The sequence below is a fragment of the Sesamum indicum genome, linkage group LG9 (genome assembly GCF_026168435.1).
Source record: "Sesamum indicum cultivar Baizhima isolate 11 linkage group LG9, ASM2616843v1, whole genome shotgun sequence".
NCBI lineage: Eukaryota > Viridiplantae > Streptophyta > Magnoliopsida > Lamiales > Pedaliaceae > Sesamum > Sesamum indicum.
This window is the reverse complement of record NC_142665.1, coordinates 14033184-14060977: the sequence shown is the minus strand read 5'-3', so window position 1 is coordinate 14060977 and position 27794 is coordinate 14033184. Positions and strand designations below refer to the sequence as shown.

Genomic DNA, 27794 nt, shown 5'->3' with positions numbered 1-27794 from the left:
ACCGTCGCTTTGCTCTGATCACTATCCTCGAACCCGGTGACGACACGTGTGGCCCCATCCTGCTTGCTTCGTTAATCGTGTCATTACGTGTGCTTCATCCAATGGTTCGTATTCAGGCGCCTATGCTCTATAGATATAGATGTTCAATTCAAAAAGAACAACTGCTGTCTCTTCCTCTTCTTCGATTTGGATCGCCATCTTATTGCTCGCGACCTTCGTCTTTCTATATCCAGGTACTATGTCTTCTTCTTCTACTAATTCTGAGTCTGCATCAAATAGTGTTCCCCGTATGGCTTTTCCCCCTGTTCTGTTAGGGGGTCTTTCTAGGGTTAGGTCTCGTCATAGATCACGTCACAATGTTCACGAAGAAGAACATGACTCCAAAGAAACTCATAGTTATGCACGATTCCAATCTATGTTGGATCAAAATTCGTGGGCTGGAATAGTGAGCACTGTAAAACAACAGATACACAAAATAAAAGAGAAATATTTCATCCCCCATGGTTATGAGCTTGTCATTCCCTGGTCTTTCGATAGGATGCATTATCCCCCTAGGGGTTTTTGTTCGTTTTCACTTCACCATTTTGACGCTGGATTGCGTCTCCCTTTAGCTCCACCAGTGGCTCATATCCTTACTAGGTTGAACCTTTGTCCAATGCAATTATCTCCGAATTCGATTCGACATATTATCCTTTTCATCATTATTATGAAAGTTCATCGTCTAGAACCCAGTATCGACAACTTCTGGTCCTTGTGTTCCTTTACTACCTCAACTCGATCTGCTGATAGGGGGTTCTGTTATCTTTCCGCCCGCAAAGAGTGTAGATTCCTCGAACCTCTTACCTCTAATGTGGGTCCATGGAAAAAGAAATTCGTATTTATTCGACCTCCTTCAGGTCGCGAATGGCCCTTTAGGCTCGATTGAGTGTTAGAGAAGCCTAATCCAATTACTGAAGGAGGGGGACTAGAGGGGGACCAGATTAATAGCCTCACCTTTTATCGTTACGATCCGAAGAAAATTCTGGTAGAAGAAATCCTCTGGCTCGCACGCCTAACTCCTGCTCCCGTCCAAGTTGATGAATCTTTAGGTGAATCTTTATCCCTATATTGCATTTATTCTTTTCTTAATAATTCAGTTGTCTTGAACCTTCCCCTTTTCGCAGATAACATGGTTAATCAAGCTCGCATTACTCAGTGCATTCGGGCTGTCCAGGCGAGGGCAGCAGCGGGACAAGTCGCTCCGGTTGCCCCTCCTACAGTTGCTCCATCTGCTGCATCCACTCAGCCTGAGTTAGAGCATTCGACAGCAAACGTGCCTAATGAGAGGGCTCCGATCGAGGTCGTGAGTGGAGATACGCAATCGGGGGGTTTACGTGGTGATCGCGGATCGCCCAATGAAGGACGGTCACCAGTTCGATCTCACGTAGATGAATCTATCCCTGGTGTTACAACCGGTCGGCGTAGGAGGAGGAGCAAAAGTCCCGAGCGTCCTGACGTACGCAGCCGATCTTTCCCCTTCAGGAGCAATCCCCAATCTGAATCCGCTCGAGCTGAGGAGGCAAGGAACATGGAGCTTTTTAACGATGTATCTGAGTGCTGGAAGAAAGCTCGCGAGGAACTGCGATCCCCCCATCATCTATCTGCACAGTTGAATGGTGACAAGCTGGTTCCAGATTGGAAAATTTCCTCAAATAGCACAGTTCTTAGCACTCTATCAGGGCAGGATTCTTGGGAGCTGTATGAAGCTATCTGTCCTCCTCGCGACCAGGCGGCCCTACTTCAAGCATCCTTCACTCGTCTCGAAGAGCATTGTGCCCATTCATTAATCCAGGTCCATCTTCTTTTCTTAGCGTTGTTTTTCTCATTCCCTTCTTACTTGTTATGTTTTTTTTCTTCAGGCCACAAACTTTGTCAGAGGCCTCTCACTAAAATGCGCGGGATTTCGATGAAATCAGCTTCTTGCCGAACACAAAAACAAAGATATGAGGTTTAAAAATGTAGAGCTAAGTGGCCGCGAGCACGATCTTGAAAAACAACGACTATCTTTGGAAGCTCGGAACAAGGAACTTGAGGAGAAAATGTCCTCTGAGATTGCTAAGGCGATGGAAGCCGAGAAAGAGATCGGGTTTTCTGTTGGGCATGCAGTTGGGAAAGTTGCTGGTTCCACTGAAGGTCGTGACAACTTCCTGAAATCTGACGAGTTTGTTGGTCGTATCAAAGAGGCTTGTCTATAAGGAGCTCGTGACTTCATGAAAGCCCCAGGTTTTGACTCAGCTTTGGAGATCAAAGTGGCAGATTATCTGATACAAGGCTTTGATAGGTGTAAGGCTTAGGTTGCTACTTTGGGAGGGTTCGCTCCTGAATTTGAAATATCCAAATTGGACCCTGGACTAGATGGAAACATGCAACCGTTTCCCGAGGAAGATGCCCCGCCTGCCAAAGATGACGAGTTTGCCGTGCTTTTGGATGAGTTAGAGGATAGTTAAGTCTGCTGATCGGTTGTACCTCGATCGTTTATTCGAATACTTTAGTTTTTGTTTAACCATCTTTCTCAGATCGTTTTTCTTGCGATCTACTAATGTGATTTCTCTTCATCGCATTTATCGAATACAAATGGAACTTTCTTAATGTGATCTTTCTCAGGTCATCAATATTTGGTCGTTTGCATGTATGCAAGTGATCTTTCGCAGATCGTTTTTATTGAGATCTTTTACAGATCGTGTTTATTAAGACTTTTTCAGTCATACATGAGTGATCTTTTCCAAGATCGTTTTTATTAAGCTTTTTCCAAGCGTACATTTAAATGTAAAATTTCCTAAGGTTTCCAATGTTCCATGTGCGTGGGAGTTCTCTTCCGTTCGCATCTTGGAGTGTGTACGCTCCTGACCTCTTTATTTCGACCACTTTATATGGCCCTTCCCAAGTGGGGTCTAGCTTCTCCACATGCTTCGAGACTTCGACTTTCTTAAGAATGAGGTCTCCTATTTGAAACTCGCGTGGATGCACTCTTTTGTTGTAGTTCCTCAGCATTAGCCCCTTGTGGTGAAGCATCTTGGCATATGCTCTCTCCCTTGCTTCTTCAATCGTAATGAGATCGAAAGATCTGGCCTCGTTGTTGGTGCTCGGATTGTAATTTGTGATCCTCAGTGTTTCTTCGCCTATCTCTGCAGGAATTATAGCTTCAGAACCATATACTAAACAAAAAGGTGTCTCACCTGTAGAAGAACGTGGGGTTGTTCGGTAAGCCCACAACACTCCTAGTAATTCTTCGTCCCATGCTCCTTTAGATGGGATTATAGCTTTTAAGTGCTGGAGAATGGTCCTATTTGTTACTTCTGTCTGCCCGTTTGCTTGAGGGTGGCCGACCGAAGTGAAATTTTGTTGTATTTTTAACTCTTTTAACCAAGCAGCGATTCGTTTCGCTTGGAATTGAGTCCGTTATCTGATACCAATACTCTTGCTAATCCGAATCTGCAAATTATGTGCTTCTAGATGAAATCGATCATTGTTTTTTCCGTTATTTTGGCTATCGCTTCTGCTTCCACCCACTTGGAGAAGTATTCGACAGCGACCACAATAAACCTTGTGCCTTAGCGGGAGGAAAATGACCCAAGATATCGATTCCCCATTGGTCGAATGGACATGTGATTTTGATTGGTTGGAGGGGCGTTGCTGGTACATGTATTTGCGAGGCGTGTTTCTGGCAATTTTCACATTTTCGAACAAGCTGTTTTGCGTCGTTTAGCATCGTCGGCCAGAAATATCCCTATCTGGTTAGTTTCTGCGCCAGCGACCTTGCTCCGAAATGATTGCCGCAGCTTCCTTCGTGGACCTCCGACATAACATACTTAGCTTGATTGTCATCCAGGCATTTAAGGAGTGGCCCTTCAATCGATCTTTTATACAGCTGCGACCCAACTAAGGTGAACTTGGGAGCCCTGAATTTCAACTTTCTAGCTCGTGCTTGATCGTCTGGCAAGATGCCATCTCTGTGGTACTTTGCAAGTTCTTCTATCCATGGGCATGTTGACTCGACCGTATTTATCTCGACTACTTCGTTTATTGCTGGTTGCTCCTTTATTAATACCTTTACCTTTCGATCCTTGATCCTAGTGAGAAGGGCCCCAAATTTTGACACTGAATCGGCTTGGTCATTTTCGCACCTCGATATCTGCTGGATCGAACACTTATCAAGCTGCTGCATCAACATCTTAGCTCTTCTATGGTATAGCGCCATGGTCTTCTCCTTTATTTCGTAACTTCCTTCTATCTGCATTGCTATGAGCTGTGAGTCGGTATAGACTTCTAACACCTTTGCTCCTGCTTCGTAGGCCAAGTCCAAGCCCAAAATCAGGGCCTCATACTCTGCCTCGTTGTTCGTTGTTGGAAGGGAGAGTCGGACAACGACCTCTATCTCTACTCCTGGTCCTTGGATCAGAATTCCCGCACCTCCGTTGTGAGCATTAGATGACCCATCTACATGTAACATCCAAGTATCGAGTTTCTGGGTTGGTTCTCCGGTCAGTTCTATCATAAAGTCTGCCAATATTTGGCCCTTCTTCGCTGTCCTTGCTTGATAATCGATGTCGTACTCCCCCAACTCGATTGCCCATTTTACTAATCTCCCAGAAACTTTAGGTCGAGACAGTATGGTTTTCAAGGGTTGGTCTATAAGCACGACCACTTGGTGCGACTGGAAATATGGTCGGAGCCTCCTAGCTGTTATTACTAATGCCAAGACTAGCTTTTCAATCATAGTGTATCTCCTCTCTGCCCCTTGCAACATTTTACTGACGTAATACACTGGATTATGTACCCTTTTTTCTTCTCTTATCAATACCAAACTGACCGCATTCTCAGACACTGCGTCCCCCACTTTCGGATTGGCTAATAAGGGTGGGGATTTAAGATAATTTTTAAATTCTTTGAATGCTAGCTCGCATTCGTTAGTCCATCTAAAATCCTTCGGTTTTCTAAGGACTTTAGAAAATTGCAAATTTCTATCGGCAGATCTAGAAATAAAGCGATTAAGGGACGCGATCTTACCGGTTAGCTTCTGGACCTCTTTTACTGACGAAGGGGATTTCAGCTGCAGTATAGCTTCGATCTTTTCTGGATTTGCTTCTATACCCCGGCTGCTGACCATATAGCCCAGTAATTTGCCGCCTCCCACTCCGAATGTGCATTTGCTCGGGTTGAGCTTCATTCCATAAGCTCGCATGATATTAAAGGCGATCTCCAGGTGGGCTAGATGGTCCTCTGGTCGTTCGCTCTTTACGAGCATATCGTCCACAACACCTCCATTGTCCTCCTGATCTGGTCCTCGAACATTTTATTCACCAGCCTTTGGTATGTTGCTCTGCATTTTTAAGCCCAAAAGGCATAACGTTATAACAATAGATACCTTCATTGGTTATAAATGATGTCTTGTCCCGATCTCAGCTGCTATGCTAATTTGATGGTAACCTTGGTAGGTGTCCATCATGGAGAAGAGTTTAAATCCAGCAGACGAATCTACAAGTGCATCAATTTTTGGGAGTGGGTATGGGTCTTTGGGACACGCCTTATTCAGATTGGTGAAGTCAGTACACATCCTCCACTTTCCTGATGCTTTTGGTACGACCACCACGTTCGATAACCAGTCGGTATAATGGACCTCCGAGATATATCCCGCAGCCAACAATTTTTCGACCTCTTCCTTAATAATTGCGTTCTTTTCTATGCCAAAAGATCTCTTTTTCTGCTGGACAGGTCGCGCTGCTGGATCGGCGTTCAAACGATGGACGATTACTTCTGGGCTTATTCCTCTAATATCCGATCGGTCCCATGCGAATACATCTGAGTTATTCTGGAGGAAAGCGAAGATCAAAGTCTCCATTTCCTTTGTCAATCTAGATCCAATTTTAGTTATTTTGGTCGGATCTCCATCTACTATCCCCACTTCCTTATGCTCGTCAATTGACTCGATCCTTTTCGTCTTCTGATTGCCTTGTTCCTCGTCTAGAATATCTAATTTCCTTCTTTTCTCTTCGATGTTGCCCTTTTTTAGGGACAAATTATAGCACCTCCTTGCCTCCATTTGGTCGCATGACACTTCTCCTACTCCGTTGGGTGTTGGGAACTTCATTTTGCCATGGTAGGTAGATACTATGGCCTTGAAAGAGTTAAGTCCTGGCCTACCTAGTATAACATTATAAGCAAAGGGGGTACTGACTACTAGAAATTTTACCATCAACGTTCTTCTCCTCGGCTCCTCACCTATAGACACTGGTAGGTTGATCGTACCCAGCGATTGTACTTCGCTACCTCCAAATCCGACCAGAGGGGCTGCGACCGGTGCTAGTTTAGCGTTATAAAGGTCCATCTTGTTTAAAACTTCCATCAGAATGATATCTACCGAACTGCCGTTATCCACCAATACCTTATGGACCGAGAAATTGGCAATATCCATCTTGATGACCATAGGGTCGTTATCCGTCCTGAATCTGTTCTTGGCGTCCTGTGAATTGAAACTTATCTCTATATCTAGTGTCTATTATAAATTATTGAAAATTTTATGTTTTAAGTGTTCATTTGACCCTAAGATTAAATAGACCAAAATTGAGTTTTAGAAATGCAACTTTTTTTCAGTTTGGCCATTTTCTAATAATGACTTTTGAGATTCAATTCCCTCAATATCACATTTTAATAAAATTTATAATTTTTGGCTTCTAATTTCACTGTAATTATTTTGTATCTAACTATATCATCTTACCCATGAAGTAATTTTTTTTAATTGACGTTACAAAATATTAGTTTTGAAAATTAACTAAAATTTGTCTTTGTATAAGTAATTATGAATCCAAACATTATATCTTTCTGAAATAAGTTATTTTATAATTAATTCTCTCATAATCAATTATATTATAATTAATTATATAAACGAGGAGCCAAACTGTGTGTCCAAATTTTTGAATGTACAACGATGATCATAAACAAATCATATATTATAATCAATTATTTTAAAATTAATTATCTCATAAATAATTATATTATAATCAACAATTTCGCACACCGTTTGATATTTATAGTTATAATTAATTGAAGTAGCAGTTTTTTGGGTCACTAATTCAGCAAGGCGTAATAATATTCTACGACTATTTATTTTTTTTCTTGAATATTTTGAAAGAAGTTTTTATGTAATATATCAGAAAAACTAAACAAATTTCATAAAGTGGTGAATTAAGACTATCGAGAATCAAAAATAGCAAAATATGTCAAATATACTTTATATGTATTATTAAACAAATTATAACAGTATTATCTACGATCAATATCTTTTTGTCTATATCTTTGTTCACAATTAAAAAGTACAAAAGTGAAAAATATTTTGAAAATAAATATAATAAATAAGCACTACCAATCAACACACATATGTATTGTTGCGCCAATTACTACATTTTTAATATATGAATATCTATACCTTATTATTAAGTGAGAGCATCATTTTGGTATCTCACGCTTTTGGTATGCTCCCACTCATTTGCACCCCAAACCATTCTTATAAACCCCCATATTGCTCACACTTTTTAAATTCCACTAATTCTTTATAACTTTTTTTTAAAATTTAAATATTTTAAATTTCTTCAATTAAAATTTATTGTAAAAAATAAAATTACTTTTTAAATTTTGATTTAATTATGCATACCCATTTGAGTGTGCCATACACACTAGCGTTTAGAATACTACCAGGTATTTATTCTAATAACCATCATGGAAACGATGGAAAACTCTGTGAAATCCTCATTTTTATATTTAAAGTTTGAACTATTTATGAATTTTTTAATTTTTAATTTGTGTAACAATATAATCTACTCGTGCCTTGGTACGGAGTACTAACTAGTGATGTAGACAATAGAAAAATTGGTAACTTATCGAATTGGATTTTTTTTTAAAAAAAGTATTGTATTTTCTACTCTATTGAATACATATACATAATGCGTATAAAATATTTTTCTATATAAAATAAAAATCCTAATCCATTAACTTACTCATTTAAGGTTTAAGTATGCTATAAAGCAATATTATAAAATTATGTTCAAATTTAAGAGATTTTTATGTAGTTATCCTGAAAACAACTATCATATAAAGAAAAAAATAGAAAATTTGGTCGATATGATAACCACAAAAAATGCCATCCTCGTCAACTGATCTTTAAACAAACTATTATGTATTTTTTAATGCAATAGCCCTCCTTATAATAATAATAATAGGAAAAAAAAACATATTTTTTTGATAAAATAAAAAAAAATAGCACCCTCTTAACTTTAAAAGAAAGAACAATGTAATATCTTGACATTGGAGTATGAGCTTCGGTTTTAAGAAAGCGAGAGGCAGATTAAGAATGTCAACAAGTTAGATTTGCCAAAACTCGGGACCCCATCTATCAAAAAATTCTTAAACCTAGAGGGTTAATTAGACCCGCTAAAACCAATTTAAACCTTTTAAAAATTTAAAAGTATATTTTAAAAACTAATACTATCATAACTCTATAATACGAGATATTATTGAAAGATTACAATTCTTTTTATAAAATTTGATCTCATATTTTAAAATATTTAAACTTTCAAAACATATGCTACTTATATATATGTTAAAACCACGAACCATTATTTGTATGCATTATAGGTAAGTATAAACAAAACATATATAAATATATATATATATATATATATATAATATGAAAAACAATACTAAAAGAATCAGTTTGGCTCGAGTTTGTTTCCAAAACTCCAAATTCTGATACTCATCCTGGAACCCAGTTATGGTTCCAAAATGGGGCTAGTTCAGATCTAATTTAAATCCATTGTCATCATAAAAATACAATCAACCCATTTACACACACATACCAAACAAGTTTGCATTTATACTTTTTCTTGATATTATTAGATAAATAATACCTAAGCAAGTGAGCACAACTTGCGAACGTGCTAGAGCTCTCAAAATCTCTTTCACTTGAGAAAAGTCCAACAAACTTCTCAAATGGGTTAGAGATGATATATTTATAGTGCTTGGTAAATAAGAATAGTAGTTTTCACTACCCTTCATGTTCAAATTTCTATTGGTCGGGACTATATCTAGTAGCTTCTTGGATGGCGGTTGCATCATTATACCTTGTAGCCATCTCATCAATATTCTCCTTGATTGATGCTTTTCATTAATGTTGATGTCGATAATCACAATTAATGATTGTTACATGTGACGTGATTCTCACTCTTGAACTAATATTGATGACATAATTTGTACCAAATCAAGTACTTTTTTTAAAACTTGTTTTTAATAAGAAGCTAACAAACAGTTAAATTAAACTATTATACATATTAGTTCGAGGAGTGATAAAATGAAAATCCCAACAACTACCCAAAGTTGATTAGAAGAATATGGAGATCTTGTTTTCAAGAAATTTGGCATTTTTATCATGGAAGATAACTTTTATTGTGTGAAGAGGTTGGTTTGTTGCCAAAACAATTTTGCCTGTGTTGATTAAGTGTAGCATATTGGATGCATCCAACGGGATTTAATTGCCCAAGACAAATAAAGATAAATTAAATTTATGTGCTCTAACATAAATTAAAACAACATAAACATTTTAGACCAAAATTAAATATATATCTTGCAGTCAAAGGACATATTTTAATCTTTCAACTTTCCTAACAATCTTATAAAATATTTTTAAAGCTAGTTAGGTGCTAAATCTTATTCTAAATTAAGTTTTTAAAGTATTTGAATAAAATAATTTGATGGAGCTTACTAGTAGTAAGAAATCCTTTTTTTTTTTAGTGTGTGTGGGTGTTAGTTTAAAGATTATTTTAAAATTTTAAAATAAATTAAAAGTTTCTTACTCTTTATAAATATGGTTATAAACTCACCCAAACACCCTCTTAATTGTTATAGCATAGTTGTAAATGAAAATTTTGATCTAGTTAATGACACTGGCCCTCGACTCTATCAACAATCATGTGGAACAACCATTTTGAGTAGCATACAATCATCTATGCTCTAGCAAACATTATTGCCTTTCCAATCAATAGATTTAAGATTCATGTTCCCTAATATCGCTATATACAATAGTAACAACACAGGGTCACCTATATTACACTATATATAGGGTTAATGGAACGATGCTGAGTACACAAGCACATAAAGTGTGGGAATAAAAGAAATATTTGTCTATGTGAGGTGATAGAATACATTGAGTGTTACAAGACAAAAGGGATCTAATTTCATTGCTGAGAGGAAAAATATATACATGTGTCCATCTACAACGAGTAACCTAATTGTTTCTTGTAGCTGGACATAATGTTTGAAAGGTAAGCCTTAGTGGTAAGGCTCTCTTCCAGCAACCTATCTATAATCTTAATCACATCTAGATAAACTTATTTACATAGAACCTTTCAGTGAAATTGTTATAAAAGCAGGATCTGCATTCCCTCTTCTTTTCCAGACAACCTTCAAGGTTGAAGTCCCATCTTTTCTACCCAGTAACATACAAACATATACATATGTATATGTATGGTGTCAACTGCCCAAAACTAGGTTGAAAATATTTTTGCTGGCAGACCCATTGATCAAGTTGTTACTCTACTTCCTAAGCATTTCTTCTTTGGCACAAACATCACCATCGTAGACGAAGTATAACAAATTCAATAAATAAAGGCGCTTTCGTGCTTTTGCAAAACTGGTAAATTCTAATTCATCTTTCCTTCCGAACCAATAGTTGCTGCAGATACATGACTAAGCTCATACTTGATCCCTCAGACAATTTACATGTTAGATTTAGCAAATTCAATTGATTAATCACCAACATGAGGTTTTTTTTTATGTACAAGAACTGTTTTTCCCCGTTACTTTACCAAAAGTAACAAGATTTCAATTAGAGAGCATTTTTGGATTGAGTGTTTATGCAACTACAAGGAGAAATGGTATAATAATGTAGACAAACAAGGACTGAAATATTGAACAATGCATCACCAAATAATGTGGAAATACAAAAAAATGAATCTACATGTTGCAAATCATGTTTCATACTTAGTTACGTTCTCGACCCGTGAAATACTATTAACTGCAGATAAGTAATTTTATTTGACCATGCAATTGTACTATATATAATTTTTAACAAGATTTGATCAGTACAACTGTTGGATCTAATAGGACCAAAGGGTCTCTTATTGACATAAGCCTGGAGCCTTTTCAGAAAGAAGATCATACATATATGATGAAAAACTATGATGGTTTGTGTGTGGATCAAGAATTTGGAGCTTGCCGTTGAATTGCAGAAAATGGTTAAAATTGAACTGCTAAATTTGGAGTTGGTTTGGCAGTTAAAACATAATTCGCTGATGAAAATATAGTATCTTCACCCTATTGAAAGGATGTAAGTGATTTGTCTCTTGGAAGAAACTTACATCTCAACTACATATGTTCTTAATTGCCAACCTTCCTAAGAAACTTGGAAATTTTCTTCTCAGTTTCTCTTGTCAACATGAGGCTATAGTCAAGTTTAATTTATGCAGAGATAACTTCAACTCTAAAGAGCTATTCACACTAGCTGCACTCTAGATCTCAAAAGAGAGAGTTTTATGGTATTGGCTAAAATCTAGGGATGGGTGGAAGTGGGAAGGAATAAACAACACTTCGAAGAAAAAGGTAACTTAGGGTAACAATCACTAATCTAGAAATAGACAATTAAAAAAGCAAGATTTCTAAAACTTCTGCGTTTAATGCTGTGTCATCATAGCGACAGAAAACCTACAAGCAGAGAGTATGCACGAGCAAGAGAGAGTAATGTTGGATCATATCCAACAACAAGAGCAATGCCCTCTTTACTTGTGGAACCTGTATTCATAAAATTCAAAAAGATATCACAGTTTTCATCTTATGGAAAAGACAAAATAAGTGACCTTTTTGTCAAACTTCTTTACATTGAGAACTTTGTAACTGCTAGTTTGGTTGGATTGCAGAGTCCAACAAGCTTAGCAATAATCTTCCACTTGTGGAAGTTTTAAATCAACACGCTCAGCTATAATATTTTTGTTTTACCATCGCTACCTACTAGGTCTATGTACTAACTCTCAGGAATCCCTCTGCCCCAACTAAAATAGAGAGTGGGATGGCGATAAAGCAATACGATAGAAGAAAAAGGCAGAACTAAAAGAATAAAATAAATTAATAAGCATACATATAGTAAAGAGTCACTTGCATTATTGCTTGCTTTATTATTGTCTCAAGATAGTACAAAAAAATGCTTCATGAGAATAGTCATACACAAGTAGGCTAGTGTGATGTCCGTAGAATTTTTACACATAATCAAGAGACTAATTGGTAACTTTAAATTAAAATAATATTATAAACTATCAAGAGTTTTAAACAATCCATATAAGTTGGATTAATTATTAGTAAAGAAAACTAACCACATAATGAATAAGCAAAATAAATTAATTAAGCATAATACAAAAAGAAAATAGTTAAATAACAATTAAATATTTAAGATTATAATCAAAAGTGAAAACCTGAGGAACAACTAACTTGTACACATCATGTATCTATTATAAACTGCAATTTCACCCATATGAAGTGCAACAAGAAAAAATTCAAAAGAAAAAAAAAGGTTGTATTATCAGTAGGAAATATTTCAGCGGGACTTGATACATTATTCCCCAACAAAAATTACATCCAATTTCCTTTAACAAAAACATGCAAACCTATCCCTTGCATCCTAAACCTGTGATAGACAATTCAGTGGGTGCATCTCTCATGATTAACCTAAATAACCTTAATACTATGTTCTTGCCTCTAAACAAGCAAAACATTCAAAAACCATTACAAGCTGAAAGTTTAGGCCTCCAAGTCCATCTCTTAGACTTATCCCTGATATTCTGTTAATACTTAATCAACGGTTGATTTTTACATGAAGAAACTGGTGGATCTGAATTACTTCCTAAAGCTGCAGCAGGTGTTGAGGTTGTGGTAGATTTTTGTGTTGAGGTATGTATCCCTGTTTCCCAGCAATGTATAGTTCCCAAGCCCTTTATGTAAATGTTTTTCCACAGTTGAAACCAACAATTTAACTCAGACTTTTTCCCCAAAAACTGACTGAATAATGTTTACCTTTGCTGCAAAAAAGTCTAAGTTTCAATATTGAATTAAACTTAAAGAACTCTTACTGAAGGTTTTGAATCTCATCAGGACCCTTTATCTTCTTCTTTTTAGGTATGCTCCTAGCCTTTTTTAACTGGGGGGGTGGGGGGATGGATCAGGACCCTTTATCTTCTTCTTTTTAGGTATCCCTTGCCTTTTTTAACTGGGGGGAGGGGGGGTTTAATTTCTTGTACGAGTCCTCCATAATATCATCTAGATTTTGTCTCCCAAAAGAGATTGCAACACAAGCATGTGCACAAGGACAAAACATGCTACATGGACGGATTGTTTTACTTAAATCAACAATAAATCTATAAAGAAGCTAATCTATCTCAAATTGAGATCCCCACACCATCTAGTGAAATAATTTTGGACAATTGCTGTTGTTTATTGATATTCTTCATAATGTTGGAGCATATGTTTCCTGAGAATTTTTGCATTCCTTTTTTACAGTTATATCCTAGAAGTTAATTTTGAAAGCACCGAAAAATGCTAGTTGATCGGACCCGGAATGTGCAAGCGAAAGCGATAATATAAAAATACGTAAATTAAAATAAAACATAATAAAACCATAATTTCAAGGAGTGTGCCCTTGGAGTTCCCGGGCACTCGATGTAATTAATAATGACACTAGTAATATTAAACCGGGCTAATGGTTGAATTAAAAAAAATAAGAGGTGCGAGATCGTAAATCAAGAATTACCTCATTCTTTGATTTACTTCGAACCTCCTTCGTTTGATCCGTTCATGCAAGACTTCGACGTAAAAGCCTTCTAAAGTTGCGTCCACACCACACCGAAATTTGGGATCCCTCAACTCAATTTGCTAGAAAAGAATTGGGGAGGAAAAATACACCAAGTCTGTATATGAGAGGGGCGTTCGAATAGGTGCTAGGGAAGAGGAAATTATTTTGTGTTGTGTGTTATGTATTCATTAGTCGTTCCAAATAACTAATATACATATATATACCTTGTATGGATATATTAGAATGTGCCTAGGTTCATTCTATCATCCATAAGGTAATAAAATCCTTTATTTCAAATAAATAATGACTAACATGGCACCTTCCAAAAGTAAAATTATTAGTCAATAATTTCCTTTTCTAGAATTTTCAACAACTTAATTAAGGGGTTTATTGGCCGATTTTATCTAGAAATAAAATACAAGGCCCAAATACATTTAATTAAATCTAATTTAATTAAAGCCCACCTAATTAAGCCCATAATATATTTATTCCAATTAAATATATAAACTCAGTAAGATTTTATTAATTAATAAGTCCAACTTATTGAATAATAAGGGCAAGCCTAATATAAATTAATCCTATTAATTTATTCTTGGGCTCCTCCATCGAATAGATCCCTCTCATTTATAAGTAATCCAATTACTTATAAAATTAATTCCTAATTAATTCCTCGTCCCTTCTTGGTGTTTGTGTGTGACTCTTTAGGTTCACCATTTAGCTAGACTTGGCTAGTGTCTAACACTATTATTAGTTAAATCTAATTTAACTAATAATTCTCGATCAACCCTTGTTCAAGAAAGCCCGTCACCATGGGTGGCTGTTTAGCAACGGTCTATGACACTAAAGACTAGGTGAATATTCATGTAAATTTTTAGGCTCTCGAGTCTATATAGGTACGGTCCTTCCGTCTATCATCTACCGGCCTTAGTCTAGGGCACGAAATTGGGTGTTGGTTCCCATCCTAGACTAGGCGTCTATACATTATACTTGAGATAGCGTTACGCCAAATTGATCGACATAGGAAACTCTTGTCCTATTCGATCAATGACTGTGGCCACAGGTTTATAGAGCGTAAACGCATCTTCAAGTGCATAGGAGATACCTCTGTCACGTTTTGACAGGGGACGGATCCTCTTGTTGGAACTCATTGTCTTGCTATATGCTTTGACTACACTGGATAGGGCTTATGATGACCATGTTTGGGACACGATCACCTCTCGCACAAATTCAAGATACAGTTATCGCATGCATGTGCTGCTGCGATTCCTCAAGTATGAGGACTACTTTCGGACTATCAGAACCGGGATTTGAGTCATATCGATCAAGCTTCTAAGGCTTCCATATGAGATCCCCACGAGTCAGTTCAGTTAATTCAACACCTAGCCAATCGACCTATTAAGATTGTATAGACATCCATCTATCGCTGATGAAATACGACACTCATCAAATAAATGCAAGTCTCCATGGGACACTCGATGCCCATTCTTGAGGTTCTCGAATTGGAACATTTCAGATCTAACCCTAGACAGTTGGTTTCATGACTGCCATCTAATTCGCAGTTCAATTGTTGCACGGTTGCTAAAGTGGTCTGTGGGCTTTGCTATGATGTTTCAAAGAAATGCAAATAAATGTGTAATGAGCACAACAAATGAAATGCCAATAGCGAATACTAATTTTATTCACTGAATAATATTACATAAATTGAGTTACTGTCAGAACAGATTACAAGTATGCCAATCTAATTGGCATTCAGATCACCTATTCAAACAAATTTGGTCCTTATACACTGTAGCATTGTGTCTATACTATATATCACTGAAGAGCACCTTCTTAGTGTCTCCAATTTATTAATATGTTCAACTTTTTATTTTTTTAAATTAAATAATTATTTTTAACTTTCCCACTCATTATGATTTTTCATTACTACCTTTTGGTAGTTTTTTTTCCTTATTCATTTTTATCTTATATATATAAATATATTATCTTATATATATTTTAGGTATTTTTTAACTCTATCAAAAGTAAATAATATAATTTATAAAATATTTTATCTTAAATATCTATTAAAAATTATGCACACACGTAAGAATGTGACACACATGCTAGCTGTGATAATTGCTCATCGCTTACATCCAATTTATAGTTATTGAAACTTTCACACAAATTATTCATCAATGTATCACATTTATTGTGGGCTGGAAAGAAAGACCGACACCAATGTTCACAAGGGATTTTCCCCAACCATTGAGATGCAGTGTCAATTGAAACAAAAGTTTTAGGATCCAATTATTCAATTTTTAGCATATCTGTTTCAAAATCCCTTTTATTGCTTGTTCATGCAGCTTTTCAAAAGTATATCTTAAGTTCTTGATACTTAAACTTCATCTTAAGGTTCCAGTACTTGTGTCTCAGATATTACTTATTTTCACTCTCACAAACAAACTCTATTAATGCTTCTACTAACCTTTTTTGTGTATCTAAAATAGAACTCAATTTCGTAGTGCTCAATCGGCTAATATCATCTAACAACTTCTCCAGAAACCATTGCCATGTATGTCTGTTGTCAATAGGTACAACAACAATGGATATGTGAACCATGTTGTCATTTCCATCTGATGTAGGTCGCACGAAATTTGGATCGGATCGCTGATCCTGGTCCTGAGGTCGGGTCGCTAGATCCTTCTTTCAAGCTTCCTGTTAATGGATTTTCAGAACAGAGCAAACGTAAGACTAGCTGGGTAGCCCCCAACAAAGCCCTCCGATGCTTAAGTTAGAAATGAGAGGTCGAAGGTGATAAATGAGATCGAATGAGACCAAGAAAAAGCGGTAAAAAAAAAGTAATAAAAAATGTGTCCCCTCAAATATTCATAAATGCTTGTATTTATAGTAGCACAGTACCGCATGAGTGTTCGACATGTGGCATCATCTGGATGCATCCACGTTATATGATCCAAGGGTTGGACCAGTGGGTTGACTTTTGGACCCAGGTCAGGCGGGCCGGGTCGCGCCTGACCCGGGTCGAATTCATGTACTCAGATCCTTGCATTAAGAGTAAAATTCTTTAATAAATAAGGGCATTTTGATCATTTGATAATTACCCTCATCACCATCCTTCCTAACACCCACAAATAACTGCCCTTTAAGCAACATCAAAGCCATTATTGGCCTACGACCAGACATGAATGCATCTTTCGTTGAAAACGAAATGAAATACAATTTCTCAAACACAATACGGTTTGAACCCTCAGCCTTCATTAGTATCAATTTTAACCCTTAGCCTTCACAGTAATCCCACATATTTTCAAATTATTGTGAATCTACCCCCTTATTGACTCAAGTGCAACCCTTTTTACCATGATCACTTTCCATCTAATGACTTCTACATTTCTAAGGATTATACTCTTCAATTGAGAGTTGACAAAATAAGGATTATCCATTGAAAAATTTTCCATCCTCTTTGCCAAATAATAAGACTTGGCAACACCATTAGCATAAGTCCTTGCACATGTGTTTTAATCATGATTGTTTTGATTGAATGTAAGACTTTTTAGATAGGTGATATATGGATTCTCCATTCACATCCCTCATGTTTGCACTTTGCAGTGATCCTACTACTTTATTCTTGTTCCACTTAGCCCTATCAAATTGTGTTTGAAAATTTTCGAATAGTTCTAAGTTTCATCAATTTTAAGGACCACTATCTTGTCCCTCCTTTTGCTGTGGTTCTATAAGACCTTCTAATGTCTTTAAAGAAAATTTTACTATATTTAGTCTCTCATTTTTGCTTTATTATCAGATCTTTTACATACTTAACAAGAGCAAGTCCAAACCATATGTGGCATGCGGGTCATTAAAGACCCTCTCTGCTATATTTCCTTCTTTCTTAAGTGGCTTTTAATGTTTTTATATATTCCGATGTCAACTCTGAGAGCCATATTAAGTAATTATTAAAAAATAAAAATAATTAAATCTACAGATTTTGTTTTATGTCCACCTAGGCCTAACGAATTACATTAAATATCTTGACCAATGCTAAATTTCATCACCTTGAGTAACCACTATCTTGACCCAGTTGTTGTGGATCTATAAGACTATTAATTATCTTAGAAAAATATTTACTACATGTAGCATTTATCATTGCTTTATAAGTTTTTTACATACAAAACAAGAAGAAGTGTAGAAGCACGTGTGGCATGTACTTGATTTGCCTTCTTTGTCATGTGGCTTTTAATGTGCACATATATGCCAGTGTCAATTTTAAAGCTAAATTAAGTATTATTCAAAAAGAGATTTATGAAATCTACTACTTTTGTTCTTATTCCATTAAGGCCTATCAAATTACATTTGAGAATTTTAAAACCGTTCTAAGTTTCACCAACTTGAAGAACCACTGTCATTTGACATTGGCACATGCATAAATATTAAAAGCCACAAAGCAAAAGACGAAATCAAGAAAGAAGTTCTCTCCAGAGCATGCCACACGTGCTTATGCACTTGCTCTTATTTATTTTTACCAAAAACTTGATAAAGTAACAATGAGAGACCTCATGTGATAGATGACTATTAATAGACAATTAATGGTATTACAGAACAACAACATGAGGGTCAAGATAGTGGTTGTTCTAGTTGATGAAATTCAGGACTGTTCTAAATAATTTTTAAGGTAATTCGATAGGTCGAAATGGAAGAAGAACCAACGAAAAAGATTTCATATAGCTCCTTTTTAGTAATTACTTCATTTGGCTTTCAAAACTAGTGTTGGCATATACAAAAACCTTAAAAACATGGAGGGTCTCCAGTTATTACACAACACAAGTGCTTATGCACATGCTCTTCTTGAGTGTGTCAAAAATCTGATAATAAAGCAACAATGAAAGACTTAATGTAGTAAGACTTTCTTTGAAGATATTTAATGGTCTTGTGAAACCAAAACAGAAGGAGGGTCAAGATAGTGGTTCATCAATTTGATGAAATTTAGGACTATTTGAAAATTTTCAAATACAATTTGATAGGCCTGAGTGGAAAAAGAACGAAAACAGTAGATTTCATAATTTTCTTTTCTAAGAATTACTTCATTAGGATTTCAAAATTGGCATTGGCATATACTTATACATTAAAAGCTATAAAACCAACAAGGGAAATCAAGAATATATATTCCTACAGAGATCCATACCCAATATGTCTTACGCACTTGCTCTTGTTGAGTATGTTAAAAATCTTGTAAAGCAATGATGAAAGGCCTACATGTAGTAAATGCTTCTTCAAAGATTATTAATGGTCTTATAGAGCCACAACAGGGGAGTCAAGGTGGTGGTTGTTCAAGTTGATGAAATTTAGGATTATTTGAAATATTTTTAAATGATAATCAATAGGCCTAAGTGGAACAAGAAAAAAATTAATAGGTATAATGTTTCTCATATAAATAATTACTTAAGTTTGCCTTCAAAATTGACATTGGTATATATGCATGTTAGAATAGGTGACTTGAAAGCCAATTGGATTAGCATGCTTGTAATCTATTTTGATGACAACTTGATTTCATGTAATATTATCAGTGAATAAAATGAATATTTGCTATTGGCATTTCATTTGTTGTGCTCATTACATTTATATTTGTATTCCATTTCAAACATCACAACAAAGTCAACATACCACTTTGAACAATCATTTCAACAGTTGGACTGCGTATTGGATGGCGGTCATAAAATCAACTATTTAAGGTTGGATCTGAAATATTCCAAGTTAAGGACCTCGAGAATGGGCATCGAAGTTCCTATAAAGACTTGCATTAAGAGTCACATTCATTTGATGAGTGTCGTGTTTCATCGGCGATAGACGTGGGACGTCTATGTGATCTTAATGGGTCGATTGGCTAGGTGTCCAATCAACTGAACTGACTTGGGGGGATCATCATATGGAAGTCTTGGAGGCTTGGTCGATATGACTTGAGTCCCCGAATCTGATAGTATAGGAATAGTCCTCAAATTTGAGAAATCACGGCAGTCACGTGCATGAGATGACTGCATTTTGGATTTATGCGAGAGGTGATCGTGTCCAAAACATGATCATCATAAGCCTTGTCCAGTGCAATCAAAGCATGCAGTTAAGACAGTAAGTTCCAAGAAGAAGATCCTTCCCCTGTCAAAATAGTCACAGAGGTATCTCCTATGCACTTGGAGATGCGTCTATGCTCTATGAAGCTGTGGCCACAGTCATTGGTCGAATAGGAAGAAGAGGTTCCTATGTCAAGAAATTTTGCGTAGTGCAATCTAAAGCATTAAGCATAGACGCCTAGTCCAAGATGAGAACCGACGCCCAATTCCATGCCCTAGACTAAGGCTGGGAGACGGTAGAAGGAAGAACCGTACCCGCATGGACTCGAGAGCCTAAAAGTTCACATGAATATTTGTCTAGTTTCTAGTGCCATCGACCGTTGTTAGATGGCAATCCATAGTGATGGGCTTTCTTGATCAAGGGTTGAGCAAGAATTATTAATTAAATTAGATTTAATTAATAATAGCGTTGGGCACTAGCCCAAGTCTAGCTGAAAGGTGAACTTAAAGAGTCACACACAAATCACCAAGGTAGGAACGAGGAATTAATTGAGAATTAATTCTGTAAGTAATTGGATTACTTATATATGAGAGGGATCCATTGAATGGCTAAGCTCAATGATAAATTAATTAAATTAATTTATATTGGGCTTGACCTTATTATTTAATAAGTTCGACTTATTATTTAATAAAGGTTTATTGGACTCATGTATTTAATTTGATTAAATATATGATTGACTTAATTACGTGGTTTTAATTAAATTGAATTTAATTAATTGGGTTTGGTACTTTAATTAATTAAAATCGGCCCAAGCCCATTAATTAAGTTGGTGGAAATAATTGACTAACAAATTCACTTTTGAAAAGTGCCATGTTAGTAATCCTTTATTTTGAATAAATGATTTTATTACCTTATGGATGGTTAAATGAACCTAGACATATTTTAATGCATCCATACAAGGTACATATACGTATATTAGTTATTTGGAATAATCAATGAATACATAGCAAAGCAAAAAAATAATTTTCTCTCCCCTATATACTCCACCCGGCCGAACCCGCTTTGTGCACACTTGACGTGTTTTTCTCCTCAATTCTTTTCTAGCAAATTGAATTGAGAAATCCCAAGTTCCAATATGGTGTGGACGCAGCTTTTTAGGGTTTCTACGTTGAAGCCTTGCGTGAACGAATAAAGCAAACGAGGTTCAAAACAAATCAAATCAAAGGTAATTCTTGATTTATATTTATGTACCTCTCGTTTTTCAAACTACGAATAGCCCCTTTGATTTTATTATTGTCGTTTATATTATTAACTACATCGAGTGTTCGTGAACTCCAAGAGTACACTCTTTGGAATTATAGTTTCATTGCGATTTCGTTTTATTTATGTAATTTATTTTAACTGCTTCCGCTTGCACGTTCCTCGGCCGATCCACTCGCACTTTGCGGTGCCTTCAATGGAAACGTTAAGCCACAAAAGAAAGAAGGGAAATACAACATAGAATGTCCCTAGTGATCCACATGCCACACTTGCTTTTGCATTTGCTCTTTTTTACTATGTAAAATATCTATAATAAAGCAACAATGAAAGATTATATGCAGTTAAAGTTACATTAAAGACATTTAAAGGTTCTTCAATTTGATGAAACTTGGGACTGTTGAAAATTTTCATATGCAATTTGGTAGGCTATAGTGGAAAAAGAAACACCAAAGTAGTAGATTTCATAATTCTCTTTTTCAATAATTACTTAATTTGATTGCAAAAATTGACATCGGCTTGTACGAAAACATCAAAAGCCACAAATATAAAGAAGAAAAATCAAGCACAAAGGTCTCTATAGAGATCCGCATGCCACACGTGCTTCTGCATTTGCTCACTTTGAGTATGTCAAAAAGTTGATAAAGTAGCAATGATAGACCACGTGTAGTTAATGTCTCTTAACAAATAATTAATGGTCTTATAGAACCTCAGCTGGAGGGTGAAGATAGTTGTTGTCCAAGTATAAGGAATTTAGGATTGGTTGAAATATTTTTAAATGCAATTCGTTAGGCCTAAGTGGAAGAAAAACCAAGTAAGTCGATTTAATATTTTTCCATTCTTATAACTACATAATTTGGCTTCCAAAATTGATTGTGGCATATATCAAACCTTGAAAGATATAGAAGAAAGAAGGGAATAAAGCATAGACAGTCTCCAGTGATCCAGATGCCACACATACCTCTGCAATTGCTCTTGTTGAGTATTTCAAAGATCTAATGATAATGCAATAATGAAAGACTAAATATAGTAACAGTTGCTTTGAAGATATTTAACGGTGTTATAGAACCACAACAGAAGGAGATTCAACATAGTGGTTCTTCAAGTTGATGATACTTCGGACTATTTGAAAATTCCCAAATGCAATGGGCTTCAATGGAAGAAGCTTCAATGGAAGAAAAACCAAAGTAGTAGATTTCATAAATATCTTTTCTAATAATTACCCAATTCAACTTTAAAAATTGACATTGGCATATACTCTTGCATTAAAAGCCATAAAACGCAGAAGGGAAATCAAGCAGAGAATTCTCTATAGAAATCCAAACCCCAAACCTCTTCCGCACTTTCTCTTGTTGAGTATGTAAAAAATCTTATAAAGAAACAATGAAAGATCACAAGTAGTAATTGTTTCTTCAAAGATAACTAATGGTCTTATAAAACCACAACAAGTGAGTCAAGATAGTGATTGTTCAAGTTGATGAAATTTTGGACTGTTGAAATATTTTTAAATGATAATCGATAGGCCTACGTGGAACAAGAAAAAAATCAATAGATTTAATATTTTTTATTTTTAATAATTACTTAATTTGGCTTCCAAAATAAATATTGGAATATATGAAAATTTTAAGCCATAAAAGATAGAAGGGAAATACAACACAGAAGGTCTCAAGTGATCTGCACGCCACAAGTGCTTTTGCACTACTCTTGTTGAGTATGAAAATACAATAATGATAGTCTTTTGTGGAAAAATAACCAAAGTAGTAGATTTCATAAATCTCTTTTGTAAATAAATACTTAATTTGGCTTCGGATACTGATATCAGCTTATATTTATAAATTAAAAGCCGCAAAACAAATAACGGGAATCAACACAGAGATCTCTGTTGAGATCCGCACAACACATATTCTCTTGCACTTGCTCTTGTTGAGAATGTGAAAGTCTAATAAATTAATGATATAACGCGTGTAGTAAGAGTTTCTTCAAAGAGAATTCATGGTCTTATAGAACCACAATAGGAGCATCAAGATTGTGGTTGATCAAGTTAATAGAATATAGAACTATTCAAAAAAAATTTTAAGGCAATTTGATAGGCCTAAGTAGAAAAAGACCCAATCAGTAAATTTCATATATATCTTTTTTCATAATTACTTAATTTGGCTTAAAAATTTGACATGGCATATACAAAAACCTTAAGAGCCAAAAAACTGAATGAAAATATAGCATAGAGGGTATCAAATGATTAGCACGCCACACAGGTTTCTTGTTTAATATATAAAAGATCTAATAATAAAGCAAGAATGAAATATTACATACAGTAAAAGTAGATTTGATGATATTTAAGGGTCTTATAAACCACAACGATAGGAGGATCAAGATAGTGGTCCTTCAAGTTGATGAAACATAGGATTCCTTGAAATTTGCAAATGCAATTTGATAGGCCTTAGTGGAATAATAACCAAAGTAGTACATTTCATAAATATTTTTTTATTGATTACTTAATTTAGCTTTTGAATGACATTGACATATACATACACATTAAAACTCACAAAACAAAGAATAAAATCAAGCACACAGGTCCACGCAGCGATCCGCGCGCCAAACGTGCTCCTATACTTGCTCTTATTAAGTATGCCAAAAAAAATCTTATAATGAAATGATGAAAGACCACATGTAGTAAATATTTTTTCGAAAATTATTAATTGTCTTATAGAACCACAATAAACCAGCCAAGATAGTGATTGTTCAAGTTGATGAACTTTAGGACTTTTCAAAATATTTTTAAATGCAATTTGGTAGACCTAAGTAGATGAAAAACAAAATAAGTAGGTTTAATATTTCTCTATGTTAACAGTACTTAATTTGGCTTTCATAATTGACATTGGCACCAGAAAGAAAGAAGAAAAATACAGCACCAAAGGTCTCCAACGATCTACACGCCACACATTTTTTTGCACTTGTTCTTGTTGAGTATGTCAAATATCTTATAGTAAAGCAGCAATGAGAGATTAAATGTGGTAAAAGTTGCTTTGAAGATATTTAAGTGTCTTATAGAACCACAACAGAATTGGGGTCAAGATAGTAATTTTTCAAGTTAGTGAAACTTAGGACTGTTTCAAAATTGTCAAATGTAATATGATAGGCCTTAGTGGAACAAGAACCAATAAAGTAGATTTCATAAATCTCTTTTCTAATAAGTGGTCAATTTGGCCCTGAAAATTAACACTGACATATATATACATATTAAAAGAACAAAGAAGGTAAATCAAGCACACGCCACACATGTTGCCGCATTTGCTCTTGTTAAGTATGTTAAAAGTTTGATAAAGTAACAATGCAAGACCAATGTAGTAAACGTTTCTCTGAATGGAATTAATGGTCTTATAGAACGACAACAAGAGGGTCAATATAGCCGTTGTTCAGGTTCATAAAATTTCAAACTATTCAAAAATTTTCAAATACAGTTCAATAGGCCTAAGTGGAACAAAAACCAAAGTAATGGACATAATATTCCTTTCTAATAATTACTTAATTTAGCTTTCAAAATTTATATTGGCATATACGAAAACCTTAATAGCCTAAAAAGAAAGAAATACAATCAAGCGCAATGGGTCTCCAGTGATCAGCACGCCACTCATACTTTTGCACTTGCTCTTTTTGAGTAATAAAGATCTAATAAAGTAATGATGAATGACCACATATAATAAAAGTTGCTTCGAAGACAATCAAGGGTCTTATAAAACTGCAATAGAAGGAAGGTCAAATAGTGGTTGTTCAAGTTGATGAAACTTTGAACAGTTTAAAAATTTTTAAATGTTGTTTGATAGGCCTAAGTGGAACACGAATTAAAGTAGTAGACCTCGTTTTTAAAAATTAATTTTTTTTCACTATAATTTCTAGTTCCATTTGATAGTTACTTAAGTAATTTGTCTCACATTTTTTATTCTTTATACTTTAAGAATTTGTTTGTTTTTTTTATCTGACTATAATTAAGTTGAATATCATCTATAAATGACATGTTACATACTCATAAGGTGAACCGGCATTGCATTTGACGTAGCCCTCTTGCTTTATATAAACATATCTATGTATATGTGTGTATATATATCTTGAAAGAGAAAGAGAGATTTTCACTTAGTAATAGTTTTTATGTTCAAAAAAGAGAGATTTTCACTTAGTAATAGTTTTTATGTTCAAAAAAGAGAGATTTTCACTTATTTATAAATCGTCTCAAATTTGCTTTAATGGAATGTGCCGAACTTATTGAAAGTTTTTAATACGTAAAAATGTGTAACTTGTTGGAGAAGTTCCAAAGTACTAAATTCCAAGCATGATTTCCTATATTATATAATAAATTTTTATATTATATTGTTATTATGAGTATATTGGAATATTTAGAACTTTGTCCTTCCAATAAAATTAATCTTGTAAGAGATATTGGTTTGCGAAAAGCATATTAACATGAAAAATTTCCTACCCTTTTCATTTGTAATCTTATAAACAATTAAACAAACCTTCTTTGGTTGACAAGTGTGTTTTCAAATGATCCCATTATATACCAGCTAATCATATAGAAAAAGAGTTCAATGCAATTTACTTTTTAATAAAAAAATAATAGTAATTTATTCCCTTATATTTTTTAAAATTAAACAATTGCTTATAGAAATTTGCTCATTTATAATCACACAAAGGGATTGCTTGTAATTTTTTACCTGAGAAAAAAAGCTTCCCATTCATGTATATATATATAAATATATTTTTTTGGACAAAAACTACTTAGGTAGGGTAGGGGGATTTTTGGGGTCTCCTCCCATCTCAATATATAAGCATGAGAAGTACAACAACTTTTTTGGGAAGTACTACACCCGTCATAAAATATAAAGTCCAAAGCAAGGCTAATAATAAAAAGAAAAAAATATTACAAATCAGGGTGGATCCCAGACAAGCCTTGGTAAAACCTGCATCATCATGGAGTCCAAAATAGTCATAAAGAAAAACCAACTTTATTTTTGACCGGTCCAAATTTGTCACCGTAAGCTTGTAAGCCCAGAATTTTGATCAACCAAAATGCTACTCATCAAAGTCATCATCTTAAGGAGGGGGTGGGAACGAGACCTCAGTGCACTTCGAGTTTGCATACTACAAAAGGTGGAATTTTGTATCTTACTTGACAACGCCCCTCTTCTTGTGAAACGAGAAGTCACTGCATCATCATCATCATCATCAAAGAATTTTTTGAAGACATTGTTCTTCCTCTTCATCAACAACAGGATCCTCCTTCATATTAAACAAAAGATCAAACCTATTTTCACAACCCAAACCCTCTTCATTTCTATACACCTCCTCAAGTGGGTTGTTTTCATCTGCCTTCTCTTTTTGTCCTCTTGAACGCTTTCTTCCTTGTCATTTATCCCCCTATAGAATTATATTCTTCCATCTCATTCTCGAGAATTGAATTTTGTTTTTTAATTAGTTGAGTAACATCATCAATCCCAAACTGCTTAATTTGATTGCAATTTTCCACAACACTGTTCACTTTTTTTGTCTCCTCAAACAAGCATATATCAGGATCATGTGTCTCACTAGATTCTTGATAACCTTTACCAAGCAACTCACAAATAACCAAATCCACACAACTATCAATTTTTTTTATCTAGAGTTGGTTGAGGGATACTTACATTTTTTTCGAGATTACTCCCCATTGCAGGTTCCTTATGTGTCTTTTGGCCCGTTTCTTTCCCACTCTGATTACCACATCAATATTTGCTCCTTTGTTCTTATCAATACAGTCTTTTTCTTCATGACCCATGTGTCGATAGAAGCAGCAATTGTGAGGGCAATTCTCATAGATAATTTGTTGCAAAATAGTGTTGTGACCAACCCCCATGTACACTTCAGTAACTTTAGGTTTCAACAGATCAAATTCAATGCAGACTCGAGCGAGGTTAGGTTTAGAGATATCCGTTGTAGGCTCATCAACTCTCAATGGCTTCCCAATCACGCTAGCAAACATCTGGTGCATCTATAATGCATGAGGTTACCAAGAAAATTGTTCACTAATACAATATCTTCACCAACCCCCCGCCCCCAACCTAAAAAAGAACAAAAAAGAAAAGGTAATCTGTGAAGTTCATCACCCCCTCTTCAATTTTATCCAGATTTTTTAGGGTGAAATTGTCCTTAACTGTATACATAGTGACATATATATATATATATATATATATATATATCCAAAAATTAGATTCTTTAACCTTAAATGGGGAAGTATTCTATCTGGAAAGTAATATGTCTAGTCTCCTAGTGTCCTTTGGGAGGAGTATCTCCAGCTTTTATGCTTTTATCTAATTATATATATCTATAAAAATATGAATTAGTTTAAAAGTTTTTTTTCAATTCGATTAAATTAATCATGTAATATTATGTTACTAAGGACAGAAATATAAAATAATATATTTATTAATTTCTATTAATTACTTTTATATTATACTTATGTACTCATGTTAATTTGAATTTCTTTTTAATAATATATTCATAATATGTTATGCATACAAGATAAAAGGCATCC

At 35.0% G+C, this 27794-nt stretch overlaps 1 protein-coding gene across 1 annotated transcript; it reads right to left on the bottom strand.

Annotated features, from left to right (window-relative positions):
* Window positions 1-2799: 2799 nt before the first annotated feature.
* Window positions 2800-27251, bottom strand: LOC105179687 (uncharacterized). The gene is made up of 6 exons (XM_088885007.1): window positions 26908-27251; window positions 26397-26506; window positions 11792-11874; window positions 5467-6499; window positions 3814-5316; window positions 2800-3164 (listed from the first exon to the last, which is right to left on the bottom strand). The coding sequence occupies exons 1-6, from the start codon at window positions 27249-27251 to the stop codon at window positions 2800-2802; spliced, it is 3438 nt and encodes a 1145-aa protein (XP_088741133.1).
* Window positions 27252-27794: the final 543 nt, after the last annotated feature.